Source organism: Mirounga leonina, unplaced genomic scaffold (genome assembly GCF_011800145.1).
Source record: "Mirounga leonina isolate KUSES-001 unplaced genomic scaffold, KU_Mleo_1.0 Mir_154, whole genome shotgun sequence".
NCBI classification, from domain to species: Eukaryota; Metazoa; Chordata; class Mammalia; order Carnivora; family Phocidae; genus Mirounga; species Mirounga leonina.
Window position 1 is genome coordinate 32,634,024 of NW_023270389.1, and position 16,498 is coordinate 32,650,521.

Consider the following 16,498-nt stretch of genomic DNA (forward strand, 5'->3'; position numbering starts at 1 on the left):
CTTTCTTTCTTTCTTTCTTTCTTTCTTTCTTTCTTTCTTTCTTTCTTTCTTTCTTTCTTTCTTTCTTTTTCTTTTAGATTTATTTATTTATTTGAGAGAGAGAGAGAGAGAGCAGGGGAAGGGACACAGGGAGAGGGAGAGAGAGGGAGAGAAGCCGATTCCCCACTGAGAGCAGAGCCCGATATGGGGCTTGATCTCACGACCCTGAGATCATGACCTGAGCCAAAACCAAGAGTCAGATGCTCAACCGACTGCGCCACCCAGGTGCCCCCAACAACCTCTGACCTTTCAAGGCACAGTGCCTCGTTCTCTTCTCACATCAGCCCTGTGAGGCGTTTACTATTATCCCAGCCTTGAGCCCTGAGGAAATTGAGGCATGAAATGGGGACACCCAAAGTCACACAGCCAGCCAGTTCTCAAAGTAGGCCTGCATCCTGAGCTCCTCATCCTGGCAGTCCTGCCTCTGAACTTGGACCCTGAGCCATCACAGGTGGCCTTCCAGAGACAGGAGCACTTAATGTGAGTTTTGGGTTTCCCAGAACCCTTTCTCAAAGAACCTATGAAAGAGAAGGGACCACGGCAACCCCACACTAAGGGCAGCTAAGCCCCCCACTGAGGTCCAAGGGCTCAGGGTTGGGGGGGCGGGTAGGGGCATCCCAGGCACTCACCAACATTCTTCCTGTGCCGTGCTCTGAGCACCGCCACGACTACGGCCCCCACTGCCAGCACCAGGCCCAGGGGCACCAGGGTGGAGACAAGCACTTTGGAGGTCCCACTTTGTCCCTCAGAGCTGGAAGAAGGACTGAGTTAGTCACTGGAAGGGAAGCCTGGGGTCCCAGGATGTGCCAGCAGGTTGGGTCCTGTTAGCTCTTTCTTTCCCTCTTCTTGATACAGCCCCCTAACTCTACTCTTCTAAGGAGCCTTCCCAGACATGGCAAAGGCAAGGACTGGGCCTTTTCTGCATCCCAGGCCTGGGAAATTGAACTGAATGGTGGACACCACCCCAGCCGCAGGAGAAGGGCCGAGAGCAGCACTGGCCCCTCCTGAGCACAAGCCAAGGCAGTGAGGCCTGCCCCCCTAGTGAGAGGAGGACAGGCTCTCCTCTGGGCTCCCCACGGCCCAAGCTCAGATCCTTGTCCTCTGGGATATTCTCCCTCACCTGCTGGTGTCTGCGGATGCTCTGCCCCCATCTGCAGGGTCTCCGGTATCCTTGACTGTGTTGTCATCCACAAAAAGCCTGGGATTCTGAATGACTTTGCTCTCAACCTCCCTGACGCTTGACTCTTCGCCAGGAGCAGCATCCACTTGGCTGACATCTTGGGACCCTGGAGAAAGACAAGCGGGGCTGGATTATTGTTCTTTCTATGTTTTCACTCCTTGAGATTAGGCGATCAGAAGGGTGGGACTTCATTAGCAATCACAGGGTCAGGGTGAGATCTCAAGGCTGTAGGAGGCGAGTCCACGATAACACTAGAAATAGATGATCTCTGTCCCGTTCATACCAAATTCATTTCCACCTACAAGGCTCCATGGCATAGATCTAGCTCTGCATAGGGGCTGACCCATCATTTGGAGATAGGGAGATTTTTCTCAGCTTTGGAAACCCTGCCCCAGGTCTCCTGACGGAAGGGCTGGGTGCAATCGTGCTGCCCCCTGGTGGTAGCTTGGCAATGGGTCCTTCAGTGAACCAGACGGGTGGGACCACTGCACAGTAGGATTTCTAAAGGGACTATAATACCCTCACTAGGGATAAAACACTCCATGTGACATTTTAAAAAGAGACTTAAAATGCAAGCAGGCTAGAAGAATTTGCCTTAATTTCCTTTATCAGATCTTATACATGAAGATATCTGGCCCTCCTTTGAGAGCAGGCTTTAGTAGAGTATATTGCATGTGATAGTGACTTCGAAATTTCACCAGGTAGAAGATCTCACTTATAGAAAGGGCTTCAAAATAGCCTGAAGGGGCAACTATAGGACTTGTCTTGAAGCTGCGGTTATATGACAAACCCACTTTTTTTTTTTTTTCCCGGTTTGCATGTTCCTTGTAGAAGGCTCAATGAGACTAGATAGAGGCTAAATCTCGCCTGCCTCCAGTCTCTTAGAGCCAAACCTGGGGGCCACCTCTGATGGAGGAGCTGGTAGGCAGGAACCTTCTCTGGTGTCCCCAGGGGACATAGACCTCAGAGACTTACCCTTTACCCTCTCCTCGACTGCCACATAGACAGCCATGGTCTCTCCGTATCGGAGGCCATCCTTCACCCCGCACCAGTACCAGCCTTCATCCGCCTTGGAGACTTGGTTCAGGGTCATGGAAATGATCTGGCTCTTCTGGTCGCAGTTCACGAAGGCCTGGCTGGGCCCTTCAGCTTGGCTGGGCAGAGTTTTGCAAACTTTGTTACTCCACTTGCACCAGTATTTCTCATAGGAGTAGTATTTGCATGGGAATTGGCAGGAGAGCTTGAAGGTCTCTCCCACCCAAGCAGTGGCATTCTTGGGTGCCTTGAGGCCTGGTTCTCCTGGAGCAGGGAGGGAGGGAGAGATGGGCACACAAGTTGGCATTGGTGATACTGCAGGGAAGTGACTGTGGTGGGGATCTTTATCCATGGCCCATTTCCTCTCTGGATAGCATTATAAGTAAATACATTATACTGAATACATAAAGTATGTAATTACGTGCCTGTGTAATAATTATTATTGGTGATCCTCCTGCATTAATCTAGTCTATCATAAAACATAGACTCTTACACATTGACCTCAGTTTGCTTTCCTTGATCTTCTCTTCTCTTCTCTTCTAGACGCAATACAAAGAGCTGCACTCTACTTCAGCTGATGGCATATATACTGTCAAAGAGGCCAATATTCTTTATCAAGAATAAGAGGTGCTACATGTGGTAGTTTGGAGAGTGTGGGGTATGCACAGGAAAGGGTGCTTGTTATAGTTATGAAGACATGATGTCTCGGTAGGTGGGCTCTCTCCTGAGGTCTGTTCCATCAGCATGGGATGAGACAAGAGGAAGAGTGGCTGAGGGGGATGTCGCTGCTGACTGATGGCTCCTGGGGCTGCCTCCCCTCCCTCTTGTCCCAGTTCAGCTCTTACCTTCGACAATCTTGAGCTCCACCGTGGACCTCCAGCGATGATCGCCATTAGTCAGACACCAGTAGAAGCCAGCATCCTCAGTGGTGAGCTGGTTGAGTATGACCGTGTAGGTGCCATTGCCTGGCTCTTCATGCAGCATGAGCCTCCCCTCGTACTGCTCCTGAACCAGCCCGTCACTCTCCACCAGGGGTTGGCAGCGGCCATTTTGAGTGTCTTCCCAGCGACACCAGTACTTCAGGCTGTTTGCTTCCTTAGGGTTGTAGGGGCAGAACACTGCCACAGAGCCTCCAACCACACCTTTCACCACAGAGGGACTCTTGGGAATTATGGTCTCTAGAAGTACAGAGAGGGAATGGAACATCAGCAACATGGTCTGGGCAACCTCTTGCCCATGGTCTCAGCGAGGGCAGAGAGTGAGGTTTAGACTATTTACCTCACTCTCCTTAGAGAATGAGAAAGACCTTTCTAATGTCACAGAGCCTGTAGCTGGAGACATCCAACCAGACTCCAGGGACCTTCACCACTAGTGTGGGCATCTTGTTTCCTTTCCACACCTTATTCTGGGCAGAGAATGGAAGGAGTTTAAGGAGACACTATCAGTTCTTCTCCTTGGGCTTCTTATGAAATCTCTCTATAAAAAGTTTTTGTCTGTTTATTAGCTCATCCCATAAAAATGGCCAGATGGTTTTTCTCCAAATTAAGAAAATATATTTAAGATGGTATGATTTAAAATATGAACTATGTAGCACAGAAGGTTTACTTGTTGACAACTCTGAGGGCCATCTCAGGGAAAAAAAAAAAAGAAAAAAAAGATGGCCATTCTCCAAAAAACTAAAGCTGACGTCCAGTGGGAGCACTGGACAACTGAAGATGCTGAGGAATGTGGTGAGGTCTGAGCTGGATATAAAAGTGACACGTAGGGAATGTGAGCCCCTTAAGGAAATGTCACAGGTGACATTGAACTGCAAGTACTGGTTTGCTGTTTCTCATGAGGGTAACTCTCTGCAGGGTGCTCCCAGGTGAGGGGGGGAGCGGGGATTTAATGATTTCACCACCTTGCTGACTTGCCAAACCAGAGCTGAGTAGGCCAGATGGCAGAATAACAAATAACCCTATGAGATGTTGAGGGGGAAAGTTAGAGGCTGGGGCATTGTTTTCCTGGGAGAGAGCTGACATGAAGATAAGCCAACATTTCTCCCATTTCAGTATGAGGGGATGAAGTGCCATCCTGCTCGAAAGACAGGGAGAAGGGACAGGTGGCCCTTGCAAGCCCTGCCATGGCACTGGGATTCCAGGCTAAGTCTTCACCATGGCTCTCTGAGACCCAAACAATCTGCGGGCCTTGCCTCAATGAGGAGCTTCGCTCTCCTTCTTGTTAATCAGGGACAGCCATCAAAAGGCCTTTGACAGAGAAGAATTAGTAGATAACACAAGGCTGAAGCTGTGTTTTCTAGCTCTCCTGTCCAGCTGTCCACATAGCAGGCAGCTCAGGGCTCAATGGAGAGCAGATGACGCTGACTGACTGATGGATATTGGATAGACTCATAGGGTATGAGCCAGGCGCCCACCTGCTGGGCTGACACACCTCTTCCCCTCCCCATCTCAGGTCTCACCTTCATTGACAAAGAGTTGCCAGGCCTGGATGGGCCAGCCTTTGTGAAGCTGGCCATCAGAGTCGGCTCCACAGAGGTAGTACCCTGAATCCTCTTTCCTCAGGTTGGTGATATGCACACTGAAGAAGCCGTTATCCTTGAGAGTGAGCAGGATTCTGCCCTCAAAAACCTGAGCCTTCTTCCCCAGGGTGTTGATGACCACATCACAGTCTTCCCCATTGCTTATCCGGCACAGAAATTTGGCCGTATCTTTCACCTCGGAGCCCAGGGCACAATCAAAGGTCACGGAGCCCCTCAGATCTCCATAAAGCAGTTCAGGCTCAGGCTTCAGCACTTGGAGGTCCACGTTGCTCTTATCACCATCGGAATCATCCCCGGTCTGGCAGACGTACATCCCAGCATCGCTGAGCTGGAGTCGCTTGATAATGAAACTGAACACTAATTGGTTGGTACCCAGAATAAAGATCTCTGCTCTGCCCTCATAGTCGGGGTGCACCTGCTCTTTGGAGTCAACGACTAGAACACAGACCTGGCCTGTCTTCTTGCAAACAGACTTCCTCTTCTCAGAATTCTCCAACTTGAAGGGGCAATTGATGGTCACTATTCCGCCCAAGTCAGCAACGTAGACTTCAGTGTCATTTTGGAGCCCAGGACCTGCAGGATAAGGGGCGGGTGATTTCACTTTCTTGCAACAGAGGGCTATTCAGTATTACCAGTGAGGGTCTGGCTGTGCCTATCCCCTTCATTGCCCTCCTTCCAAGAAGGACACTGTCAGAATATCTCTTCCAAGGACCAGCCTTACTGCTGTCTCCTCCGTGAAGCTCTCCCCCAGCTGGCACTAATCTCTTCTGCCTCTGTGCTCTCTTGACACTTACATCTGTATCTCTTATTACATCTGATCTTGCCTAGAGTTAATTATGTTCCCCACAGCCTGGAAGTCCCTTGAGAGCAAAGACATGCTTTACACATGTATGGTTCCCCATGTTGTGCCTAGCACAAGGCCTATACATAGTAGGCGCCCAAATTAATGTGTGTCGAAATAAGCAGAATGAATGTAAGTATAGGGTGATGGATTTCAGTGCATTGTGATAGAAGTTTCTAAAATTTGCAACAGTCCAAATATGGAAAGAGCTGCTTTGTAAAGTAATGAATTTCTGCCATTTCAAGTGTTTAATCAGAGGCTGTATACCCAATGTCTCCAGTGTTCTTTCAGACATCCTGTATAGGATCAACTCCAAGTTCTCCTCGGCTCTTAAAATTCTTCCCTTTTCTGACTCTCCATGACCACCTGAATGAAGTCTTTATTCAGTCCACAGATAGCACCCAGGCATATCCCAGGGGAATGTTTTTGAGACATATCTTTGAGAACCCCTCCAGTTTTCCTCCCTTAAGACCTCTTTCCCTCTTAATTTCCCTTAATTATCTGAAATGCCCTTTGTTATTGAACCCTTGTCAGAAAGATCTTTCCTATTTTTCTCTTCTCTTAACTAGAACAGGCTTATTCAGTGGCCCACTCCTCCAGGGCCCTGGTCTTGGGGCAAGAACTGATCATTTCATCTATGATGAGGACTAATGGATCCCAGGCCAAAAATGCATTTTGAAAGAAGCCCTCTGGTGACCTTAAGGTCTTGATCTGAAGTGATTTAAGGGTCCCTATAAATCTTTCCCTGCCTTTTCTGTCTCCCTCAGCTCAAAGACTTCTCGCCCCACATGCAACACACACACAGTGAGAGAACTCGTTCTCCTGACGCTCTTCTAAGCAACTGCCCTAGTAAAACCCTCAAATGTCATAGGCCCTGGAGACCTAGAAAGAGTGCCCACCACCCCCAAGGGTCCCATCTGTCTCACTTCCACGTTCTATTATGAAAAGTCCTTGCCTCTGGAAAGAGAACTCACAGCCTTCCCCACCCCATGCCCAAACACTCTTCCCTCTCAGGAAATTCTTCCTCAAGCCCTCCCATGACAGCTGTGATGAGTCCCTCTCACTTTCCCAAAGGAGCCCAGGGAGCCTGGATTCTTACCACGGCTGACCTCCAGGCTCACATCAAAGGACAGGCCTCGGCTACTAATGCCCAGACCACACTTGTAGCGCCCAGAGTCATCCCGGGTGAGATGGCCAATGTTCACCACAAATATGTTGTTCTCTGGGAAGTTGGTGAGGTTGGCTCTGCCCTCATAATCCTTGGACACGTAGCCCTCCGAAGAGATGAGTGTCGTGCAGCGGCCCTTGGCTCCCTGCCGGCACCAGTACTTCCGGGTATGCCGGTTGACGGAGGAGTCTGGGTAGTAGCATGTGATGGATGTTGAGCCACCTTCCACACTGCTCACTTCCTGAGGACCGAATATGGGACTCTTCATGGAGACCACTGTGGGGACAAAAGACAGAGGTTTTCGGAGGCCCTGGCAGGTAAAGCCTGCTGAAAGGATCCCGAGGGCCTCCCCCGAGGAGATGAAATCTTGCGCCTGACACATGTGCCTTCTGTGGATTAGTTGTTATGTACTCTAGCGGGACAATTGCTGCTGGACAATGCTGCATGATTTGCTGCGATTGGGTAAAATGATTGATTAATCATTATTACATCTAACTGTCACTCATTAAAGATCACCACTTTAAGGACAATGGAACGTCAAACTTATTTCATGATATCCTTGTCCATTAAAAAAAAGTCACTTTGTGGGGTGCTACACCATTGCATTTGTTATCTAGCATTTTCTTATATTTCTAAAAACACTTTGTAGATTCTTTTTTTTTTTTTTCCAGATAAAAATATTGAGAGCCAAGAAGGATAAGCCATTTCTTCAAAACCCCATAGCCACTCATAGGGATGTCTGGTTTGAGGTCAAGGTCTTTTTTTTTTTTTTTCCTTCTGGTGAAGACCTTTAACCAGACTCCTGGCCTTGAAAAGAGGGATTGCCATTCCTGTTCCCGACCCCCAACACTTGGTCACCATGGTTTTTTTTTTTTTCAGATGTGACCTTTCAGCATCATCTTTGTGACTCCTCCTTGAGGCAGTGCAAGTTTTGAGAGTGGCATCCCTGGGGATAGGCCTGATTTCAGTGTTCCCAGGGAACTGGGTCCTGGAGGGGTGGGCTGGGTCCTGACAGACGCACCTGGAAAGACAGCCAGCAGGCAGGTGAGGAAGAGGAGTCCCATCGCTAGTGGCTCTCGAGGGGCTGTTCCACCCAGGCCAACTTCTTTGCAGGAGGCTGAAAGACAATAGAAAGGATAAAGCTTGGTGTTTTCCAAGGCTAGCTGGCCTTAGAGTTCCTGTACCACCTGTTTGGTTTTGTACTTCTAGTAACTAACAAAAAGCCTGTTGAAAGAATGAATGGCTCCACCTTTCCCATTATAGTTCAAATTCCCACTATTCCACAGTGCTTTTTATTCCTTAATAGTTGTAAGTAGATATTTGTCTTCTCAACTAAGCTGCACGTTCCTTGAGGTAAGGACGCAGGTGCCCTTTTTCCTGTGTCCCCATCTGGGCGGCATGGTCTGTAAGATCTCAGGAACAGCTCGCTGGATGATGGGTTATACCAACAAGTGGCCCCATCTCTGTTTCAGCTGCCCTCCCTATATCCCTGGCATACTTTATGGTGTGTTCATATGAACAAACTGAGACCCACAGAGAAGGCCTGATAAGGATTAAAGTTGTAAATGTCACAATGATGGTCTCTTACCATGATCTCCTTCCAGGCACTGTGTTAAATAATGTACATGTATTATTTAAACTTAATATCCCACTCTGAAGTGGTTGTTCTTCCCCACATTTTACATAGGAAGAAACAAAAGCTTAAAGCTAAGTGCTTTCTTAAGGTCATATGGGAATTAAGTGTCTGGGTGGGCAGGGTGAGGTGGGGGAGATGGGCAAGATTGGAACCCAAACTTGGCTGACTCCACAATCCAAGCTCTTTGCCTTCTCCCAATGCACTGGGTCGCACCTCAAACCCAGCAGCAGGCTTAGCCCTGTGCTCATTCTTGTCACTTATAGAGCCCCCACTGCTTAGCATTGTCATTTATGCTTTACTGGAGCTTTATAACTTCCCTTTAACTAAGACAGAATGGATATAATTACAACCATCTTATGGTTAAGAAAATCAAGATCTTGAGATGCTGCTGAGTGATAGGCCCAAGATTTCCCAGAGACTTGGTTATAGGGTCAGGGTTTAAAATGTAGATATTGTGATGGGGCGCCTGGGTGGCTCAGTCATTAAGCAGCTGCCTTTGGCTCAGGTCATGATCCCAGGGTCCTGGGATTGAGCCCCGCATCAGGCTCCTTGCTCCGTGGGGAGCCTGCTTCTCCCTCTCCCACTCCCCCTGCTTGTGTTCCCTCTCTCACTGTGTCTCTCTCTGTCAAATAAATCAAATCTTTAAAAAATAAAATAAAATAAAATGTAGGTATTGTGACTTATTATCCTGCCTTATGATTCAGGGCAGAGGAAGCTGGAGAATCCAAAATAAGGTCCCTTGGAGGGTCTGCTGCTGGTAAACCTCGTCATGTCTGTGGATGTAGCCTTGGGCTGGAGTGGGGTGGGGGGGTTGAAGTTTGAGGGTCCCAGGGCTCAGCCTTACCACCGCTGTCCTTAGGATCCAAACTGCAGCCCAGAGGATGAAAGAAGTAGACAGAGGAGCCCCACTTTCCCACGAACTTCTGTAGGCTTTAACCTCTGGAGTGGATTTGACAATGAGAGCGTTAAGGGAGAAAACCATGTCAATAAGCACAGGGCAGTAACGAGCACCTATAAAGATAAGGAAGCTCTAAGCACTAGGGAGACCAGAGAAGGATCTCCCAGGCTCCCCTTACCACCTTGGCCCCTGACCCCACTCCCAGAGACTCCCTTCATTAGCTTGAGCCAAAGGCAATAGAGCTGTTTATCTTGGTTATTTCTTTTCCGGGGGGGAGTTCCCCAGCAAGGAACCTTTTCATTTCCTTGTGCAGATAAAGGTATTCTGTTTCTCCAGTTCTTTGGAAGAGTAAGGGAAGTGGGTTTGGAAAGGGGAGGACAGGTATGGGTGTCAGGTGGCAGCTTGAGGTTCTCTTGATTCCAGTTAATTGCCCCAGACCTTTCAAACCAGCCCAATGGTTAACTTCTGGGGTAGGTTCTTAGCCAAATGCCAACGTCAGCCCCAAACTGGATGCAGTCAGGAGATGCTGGCTAGAGGAACCACCTGAGTGGTTGCTATGGGTCACCATGAGAGAGACTTCCAGGTGGGACTAGGTGTCAGAAGGCTGGGAAGTCTGTCTCCTCTGGAAGACTTGGGATGGGCTGGCTGCAGAGTCCCAAGGAAATTATCCTGGGCAAATTGGGCCTTGGGGGCAGGGACAAAATGCCACATGCTTTTAAGAGCCAAGCCAGCAGTTCTGGTTCCTATTCTCACCTTTAGATAAGCAAGTTCCCTAATATTTCTGTGAGACAGGAATGGGTACCTCCTCGGGACTGATAAAAGTGATTTGCTCTGGGTTACAGAGAGGCAGATGCCTGCTTTTCCCAAGTGGGGGTCCCAACTTCTGGCTCAGGCTTCCTCTCATTTGTGACATGCTTACATGGCTGTGAGTGCTTACCTGGGGAGAGGACACGCACATGGACCTGTTAGCCTTGGCACAGCCAGGGGCCAGGGATGAGAGCATCAGGTGTGCACAGCTGGAAGGGCAAACCTGGCAGGGCGTGACCTTGGTGAGGAGCACAGAGTCTGATCACAAGGGAGATGGTGGGAGGGCAAGAGCACCCCCACTCTCAGAAGCAGGAAATCTTCTTTGTCCAAAGCTAAACTTGAAGCACAATTTCTCTGCTAGCAGCTGAAAGGACCCCGGGCTTTGAAAATCAATAGAGATCTTTCCTCTCAAAACCAGACTTTTCTCCCAAACCTGGGAAATTCAGGTCTCAGGGAGGCCCCAGTCCATGGTGGTTGGAGCTGGTTTAAACAATTTGCTTAAGGAAAGAGCATAATATTTATTGGGCACCTACTAGGGCACCAGATGCTTTGCTAAATGCTTTTCTTACATGACTTCATCCATCATCACAGCAACCCGGAGAGGTAGATATAATTATCTTCATGTTGTAGATGAGAGAGCTAAAGGTTAGAGAAATTCTTGGCCCCAAGAATCCACAGCAGAATCAGACCACTGCCTTATTATCACTCCTTAGTTGAGCAGAGGGACCTGTTTTTTTGGAATCTACATAGGCTAAGATGACATGCATGAAGTCACTTTTTCTTGTCCTTAAAACAGGACTTGTTCTTCTTCCCAGCTAGGCTGGGATATTTTAAATCACTCTCATGTTACCAAGTTACTATCTCTGACACATTTATAACATGTCCACACAATTGTGGGTTGGGGCAGGTTTAGGTTGTGCTGGAGAATAGAGTTTATCACCTTATAAAGTTAACCTACCTGTCTCTCCTTCGGTTAGAGTGACTGAACTTCAGCTCTACTAGGTTGGAATCCAAACCTTTGTCCATCGAATCTATAGTTTCCTTTTTTATTCAGAGGGAGAGGGATCTCCTGGACCAAGTCCTAGCATGGCTGCTGGTGAACCATGGCCTTTAGCCACTCTGAGCTCGTCATCTGTTTGGTACCCAGCAGAGGGTCGGTCAGGGCCTCACAGCCCCAGGGGCTTCAGAGAGGACAGAGAGCACGCACTACAGGGACTTGAAGCCAAGTTGGCAGTTTCTGACATCTTCCTGTGAGTGTGAACTTGGAGGAGAAAGAAATTTGGAGCTCAGAAGAGTAGGGAGCAGCTCGCCTGGCTGGGGTCGGGGCTATCTCCTGAGAGAAAGAGACACTGCCTGAGTCCATCTGGGACTATCCCTTCTATCTCCCTTGGGTGCAGGAGCAGAGCACATACCAGAGTGATCCCGGAAATTGCATTATCACTAAGGGAGGGAGAGCAGTCTGGGTGGTTTGGAAGGACCTCAGACTTGAAATGACAAGTGGGAGCTTAGGAGAGTTTATGTAGTTTATGTAAGTCCTGGAGTGTGGGAGAGTCTCCAAGTAAAGGCAATGTTGGGGGAAGGGAATAAGAATTCTAGAGGGCAAGAAGATGGAGAAAGAACAGTCAAGGGGTCTGAAGAATGTATGACCTAAAAAGATCCAAGACTTTCTAATCCTATCCCTGTCAAAAATGGTCTGCATTAATGCAAAATTTAAGCAGAAACTACGCATTTGAAAAACCAGCTCCATGAAACTCTGGGAATAAGCTTCGTGGATTTCCAGATGACCTTTCTGCAAAAACTTAGAACCTTGTTATTGATTCCATCACATTCTACCTTGATATGTAGATACTTATTTCATCCACTTAGCCAAATGGCTCGCTCCTGGAAGGCAGAGGCCAACGGAGATCGGTCTCTACAACCCAGAGGGGCTTGCATGAGAGCATCTGGCAAGGACCAGATGCTCAGCAAAGTCAAGTGGGATTGGAAATGGTTCCATCTCTATCCCCTCTCTGGGAAGGGCAAAGTCAGGGCTGATTCCTTTCACTTTGCCAAATGCCTTCTCGGTTTTGGGCATGCCAGGGGGCAGTTGCATGAAGAGGAACCCAGAGGATGGAAGAGAACCCAGAGGTCCTGAGTCCTTCTCTGTTACAGGCTAGCGGAAGAGCTGTATCACTTGGGCAAAATACATTGGCTCAACAACTTCATCTGTAAAATGAGCATCATAGTCCCTGAGTCTTCTAGAGAGAAGGGCTTCTGTGGGATGGGGAATATGGAGGGGATACTGGGATATGCATATGGAAGTACTTAAATAGTATAAAGAGCCCTTCCCAATGTAGAAGGTTACAATCATTAAGCACAAGGGAGTGGGGGTCTGTGCACTTGACTTTCATGGTTGCTGTGCACTTGGAGAGTGGCACAGAGTATGGGCTCCACCGCTTGGTTATCAGGTCTCTCACTTGGGGGCTGTGTGATTTGGGAGCAGGATATTTAAACTCTTCGAGCCTCAAGTCGTCATTTGTAAACTAGAGACAATTGTACCTAGTATAGAAAATCGCTATAAAGGATTAAATGAAACAACATATGTAAAGTCCTTAGGATGTTGTCAGCTTAAAAAATGTTAGTTCCTTTCCCATCTCCTCTCTAAAATGAGCACAGTCTTCTCTTTTTCCTGTCCTATAGTGAGAGGAGAATAGAAGTCTGTTCACTGGGCATCCTTTGAGGACTGGGAGTGAGCTACTCAGATTAGACCAGCATGGTCTGGAAGAGGAGAGTAGGTTGGAAGTGGGAGATATAATTATAGCTAGCACATATGGAGTTATTTTCAAGTGCTTTGCATGTGTTTACCTCACTTAATCTTTGCAGCCACCCTAGGAGAGAATAAAATGGGCAAACTCATTTCACCGATGAGACAATTGAGGCACAGAGGAGTAAGAAATCTGCCCAGGGTTACAAAGCTGGTAAGTGACTGCCATGGGATTCAAATTCAGGTACTCTGGACCAAGAGCAGAGGCTATGCTGTACTAGGTGGGTCTTGAAATTGAGAGGAAGAAGTCAGTAGAGGAGGGAGCAGGAAAGCCACTCTTAGAGAAGTTACTCCAATTTCCTCCTCTTCACTTTTCACAGGAAAGATAGTTCCTGTAAAGAGACACCTGAACCCAGAGGTAGGCGCCAACAGAGAAATTTCTTCCTGAAAAAAAAAATAATAGCTGCTATTTATGTAGCCCATACCATGTGTAAGGGATGTTATGTTTGATTCCTGTAACTGGACACATTGCCTCCAAAGCTTCTTTCTACATGGTCAATGCCAGGGACTTTGGGATCCCCGCCGCAGTCCACCCAGAGAGAGGGCAAGACACAGTTGAGGAGGGCCCCTGCCGAGCACATGCGTGGATAACATTACTTTTTTTTAAGTTGGGTAGTTTGGTTTTTTAGGCGATGTCAAAAGGTCCCCCATGACCCTGTCAAAATGGATGTACCAAAATGTCATTGTTCACACTTGCTGGGTGACTTTATACCACTCACAGGAACTCATGGAGGATTCGTTTCCTCACCTATAGATGGGATTATGATACCCTCCTTGCCTACTTCCTAGATTTAGTTCAGGCGGGAACGAGATGATGCTGTGAAAGCCCGGAGGAAGTGAATTCACAACACGGAATTTGCTGTCTTCACATTATTGATAAAATAAAGCCACAGAGGTTCTAGAGGCGCTAAGAGACAGCTAATGAGTAGAGAGCTAGTGGCTCTCCTGACTTCTGCTTCCCTGTTCTTTCTGCTACATCACCACATCCAGGGCCAAGGAAAAGTACGGATGGATGAAGACTTCCAGAGCTGGCTCTGGGTGGGCAGATAACTGCCTTCTACCCTAACCCATGAACGGGCGCATCCCCGCCCCAGATGTTCAGGAACCTGTAATCCCCCTAGTGAAGGGGGAGAGCAGTGGTGGAGGCTTTGGTGCGAAGCCACCAGCAGGTCGGCTGGCCCCAGGCCTGGGACAGTTGGCGCAAGCGGAGCTGGGGGCCCGGGAATGGAGCTTGTGCAGCCGCTGCGCTTATGGACGAGGGTCTCGTGGCTGGCTAGCGATGCTGTCAGGATGGGCAAGGGGAGAGCGTGGAGGGAAAGGGGCCTCCTGGCTGCAGAGCCAGGGGGAGCATCAGGACTCGGAATGCTGTCTGAGCCTGGGAGGGGGCTCTGCCCACCTTACTCACCCCAGGAGGACCTCGTTTTCCCCACCTTAGTGAGGGCAGGGTGTTAAGATGATACATATTATGCCTCCGCATGGCAGGAATCAACTGAATCAAAACTAGGTTCAAACAGGAAAGGATCCCAGAGCCTCTCTGAAGCCTTGTAAAGGGGCTGTAGGTGCCCTCACCAGAAAGCCGGAGGTGGAAAGCTTCCAAGACTAGAGGACTTGCTGTGCATTATCTTACCCAGGTCTGTCTGGTATTCAGTTAAGTCCTTGAGTAACTGAACGAAATGGAGAAACACCACACAATCTTTATGTTGCTCTGGAGGTTACAAAGCAACTTCACACATATTTTCTCATTTGAACCCCACATACCTGAGTGATAGGTATTATTGGGATCCCCATTATACAGATTAAGAAACGGAGGCTCAGAGAGCCATGAGGTGACTTGCCTAAGGTCACACAGTTAAACTATGGAGGAGTCAGTCGGGAATTCAGGGGACGAACTTAGGAGAAAAAGTACATATGCTGACCAGAGATGTTCCTTCTTCCCACCGGCTGATATTTCACAGAAAAGGGGTGGGGGTTTCCACACACACGTGCGCCCTTGCTCATCTCTCTGGGCCATGGACCTCTGCTCCCCGACCACATGCTCAGCCACACAGGCTGTGGCCCTTGTCCTCCTCACCCCACCGTCTGCAGGCTGGAAGCTGTGAATGTAGAAGTTTGCCTGAGCCACCATCCCAGGCCCTTCCCAGACGGCATCCCGTTGTAGATCCCAGAGCAGTCGCACTTACTTTAAGCCACTTTCTTCTGTCCCGGCAACTCAGATTCGGGGCCACAGCCTGCTGGCCGGTCCACAGCCTGGGGCTCTCCAAAAGTTGTCAGCAGGACACTGGATGGTGCTGCCCAAACTGAAACTGTGTGCAGTGCTTGACCCACACCTGGGCTCTTAAAGGGACACTGTCCCGTAGGCCTGGCGGCCAGCCAGGGGCACGTGACTCTCACAGATCCCCTGCCTTCCTTTCCTTCCAGCTTTTCTGACTGGTTCCATTTGCTCCCCTTGACCTTGGGGAGACTGTTACCAGGGAACCCTCCATCATTACAGCAGCAGGATGAGACACAGAGTACAAGCAGGAAGAGCCAACTCTGCCTTTTTCTAGCTGCAAGATCCTAGGCAAGTCATCTTTATATTTCTTTTCATCTGACAAATAGGGCTAGTAATCCCAAACCTGCGGGTTGAGGGTATAGCAGATATTAGACGTAAAACCCTGGTCCAGGTATGGTATGAGGTTCATACGCATTTGATGGAGCACAGGTGGCAGGAGCGGCTCAGTCCTTGGCCTCATCTCCCCACTCTCTCAGGAACCCCCCACTTTCTAGGATACTTAGCCTGGATGAAGTCCGCTCTTCACACATCTTCTGAAGAGTCCCCTTATACCAGCCCCAGTGCTTCCAGGAACTTGGGGGACCGTGGCTCGTCCAAGTTTACTCTCTACAGGGATTAAAGACGGGCTGCTTCTGGGCTCCCCAGAAAATGGCGGACCTCAGAGCCACGTTGGGACCCAGGCTCTGCGCCATAGCAAAGTCGGTGCTTATCTGCCGAGCTGGGTGGGGAACCTCCTTCCCTACCTCAGTTCATCCTTGGTGGTCTCCCGGAGATGATCCAGTTAAGACTCCCAAAGGTGCCCCAAATGATCTTAGTAGTCCCGTGTCACACAAGTGAAGCCCACTCCCCAACACACACTCATATGTCCCCCTACCCCTCAACACACACCCCTCCCACAGAATCCTGCCCCATCCTACCTGTGCAGGACTGACCCAGGCTCTCCCTACAGCCTCCTGCCGGCCAAGTCCAGAAGGGGAAGGAGGAAAGGAGAAATGGAATCCCAGAAAACGCAAGGCGGTCAAAGCCCCGAGTCTTATTTTAGCTCACCACTCACTCAGGAGTGGATATCAGCCTGCAACTATTGGTTTGGATGGCAAGAAAAGAAATTGTATTTTCTAGCACGGAACTTAATTTCAGACCCTAAATGCACAATCTGACTAATACTAGAAAATAAAATTACCTAATCTCTTCCGGGCAAGCTCGGTACAATTCAACGAGCTCTCCGTCACTTCACTCCTGATTTAAAACTCAGTCTCATTTGGGACTTACCTTCCTTTTTG

The 16,498-nt window shown here is 48.9% G+C and overlaps 1 protein-coding gene across 1 annotated transcript in view; it reads right to left on the reverse strand.

Annotated features, from left to right (window-relative positions):
• Positions 1 to 15,244, reverse strand: part of PIGR (polymeric immunoglobulin receptor) — a 17,098-nt gene extending 1,854 nt beyond the window's left edge. Inside the window, exons 1-8 of the mRNA XM_035009541.1 lie at positions 15,127 to 15,244; positions 7,824 to 7,919; positions 6,734 to 7,078; positions 4,713 to 5,366; positions 3,100 to 3,432; positions 2,195 to 2,518; positions 1,160 to 1,325; positions 669 to 790 (exon numbers count right to left, since the gene is read on the reverse strand). Of these exons, the coding sequence (XP_034865432.1) occupies positions 669 to 790; positions 1,160 to 1,325; positions 2,195 to 2,518; positions 3,100 to 3,432; positions 4,713 to 5,366; positions 6,734 to 7,078; positions 7,824 to 7,866 (1,987 nt within the window). The 5' untranslated portion in view covers positions 7,867 to 7,919; positions 15,127 to 15,244. The remainder of the gene's footprint in view (positions 1 to 668; positions 791 to 1,159; positions 1,326 to 2,194; positions 2,519 to 3,099; positions 3,433 to 4,712; positions 5,367 to 6,733; positions 7,079 to 7,823; positions 7,920 to 15,126) is intronic.
• Positions 15,245 to 16,498: the final 1,254 nt, after the last annotated feature.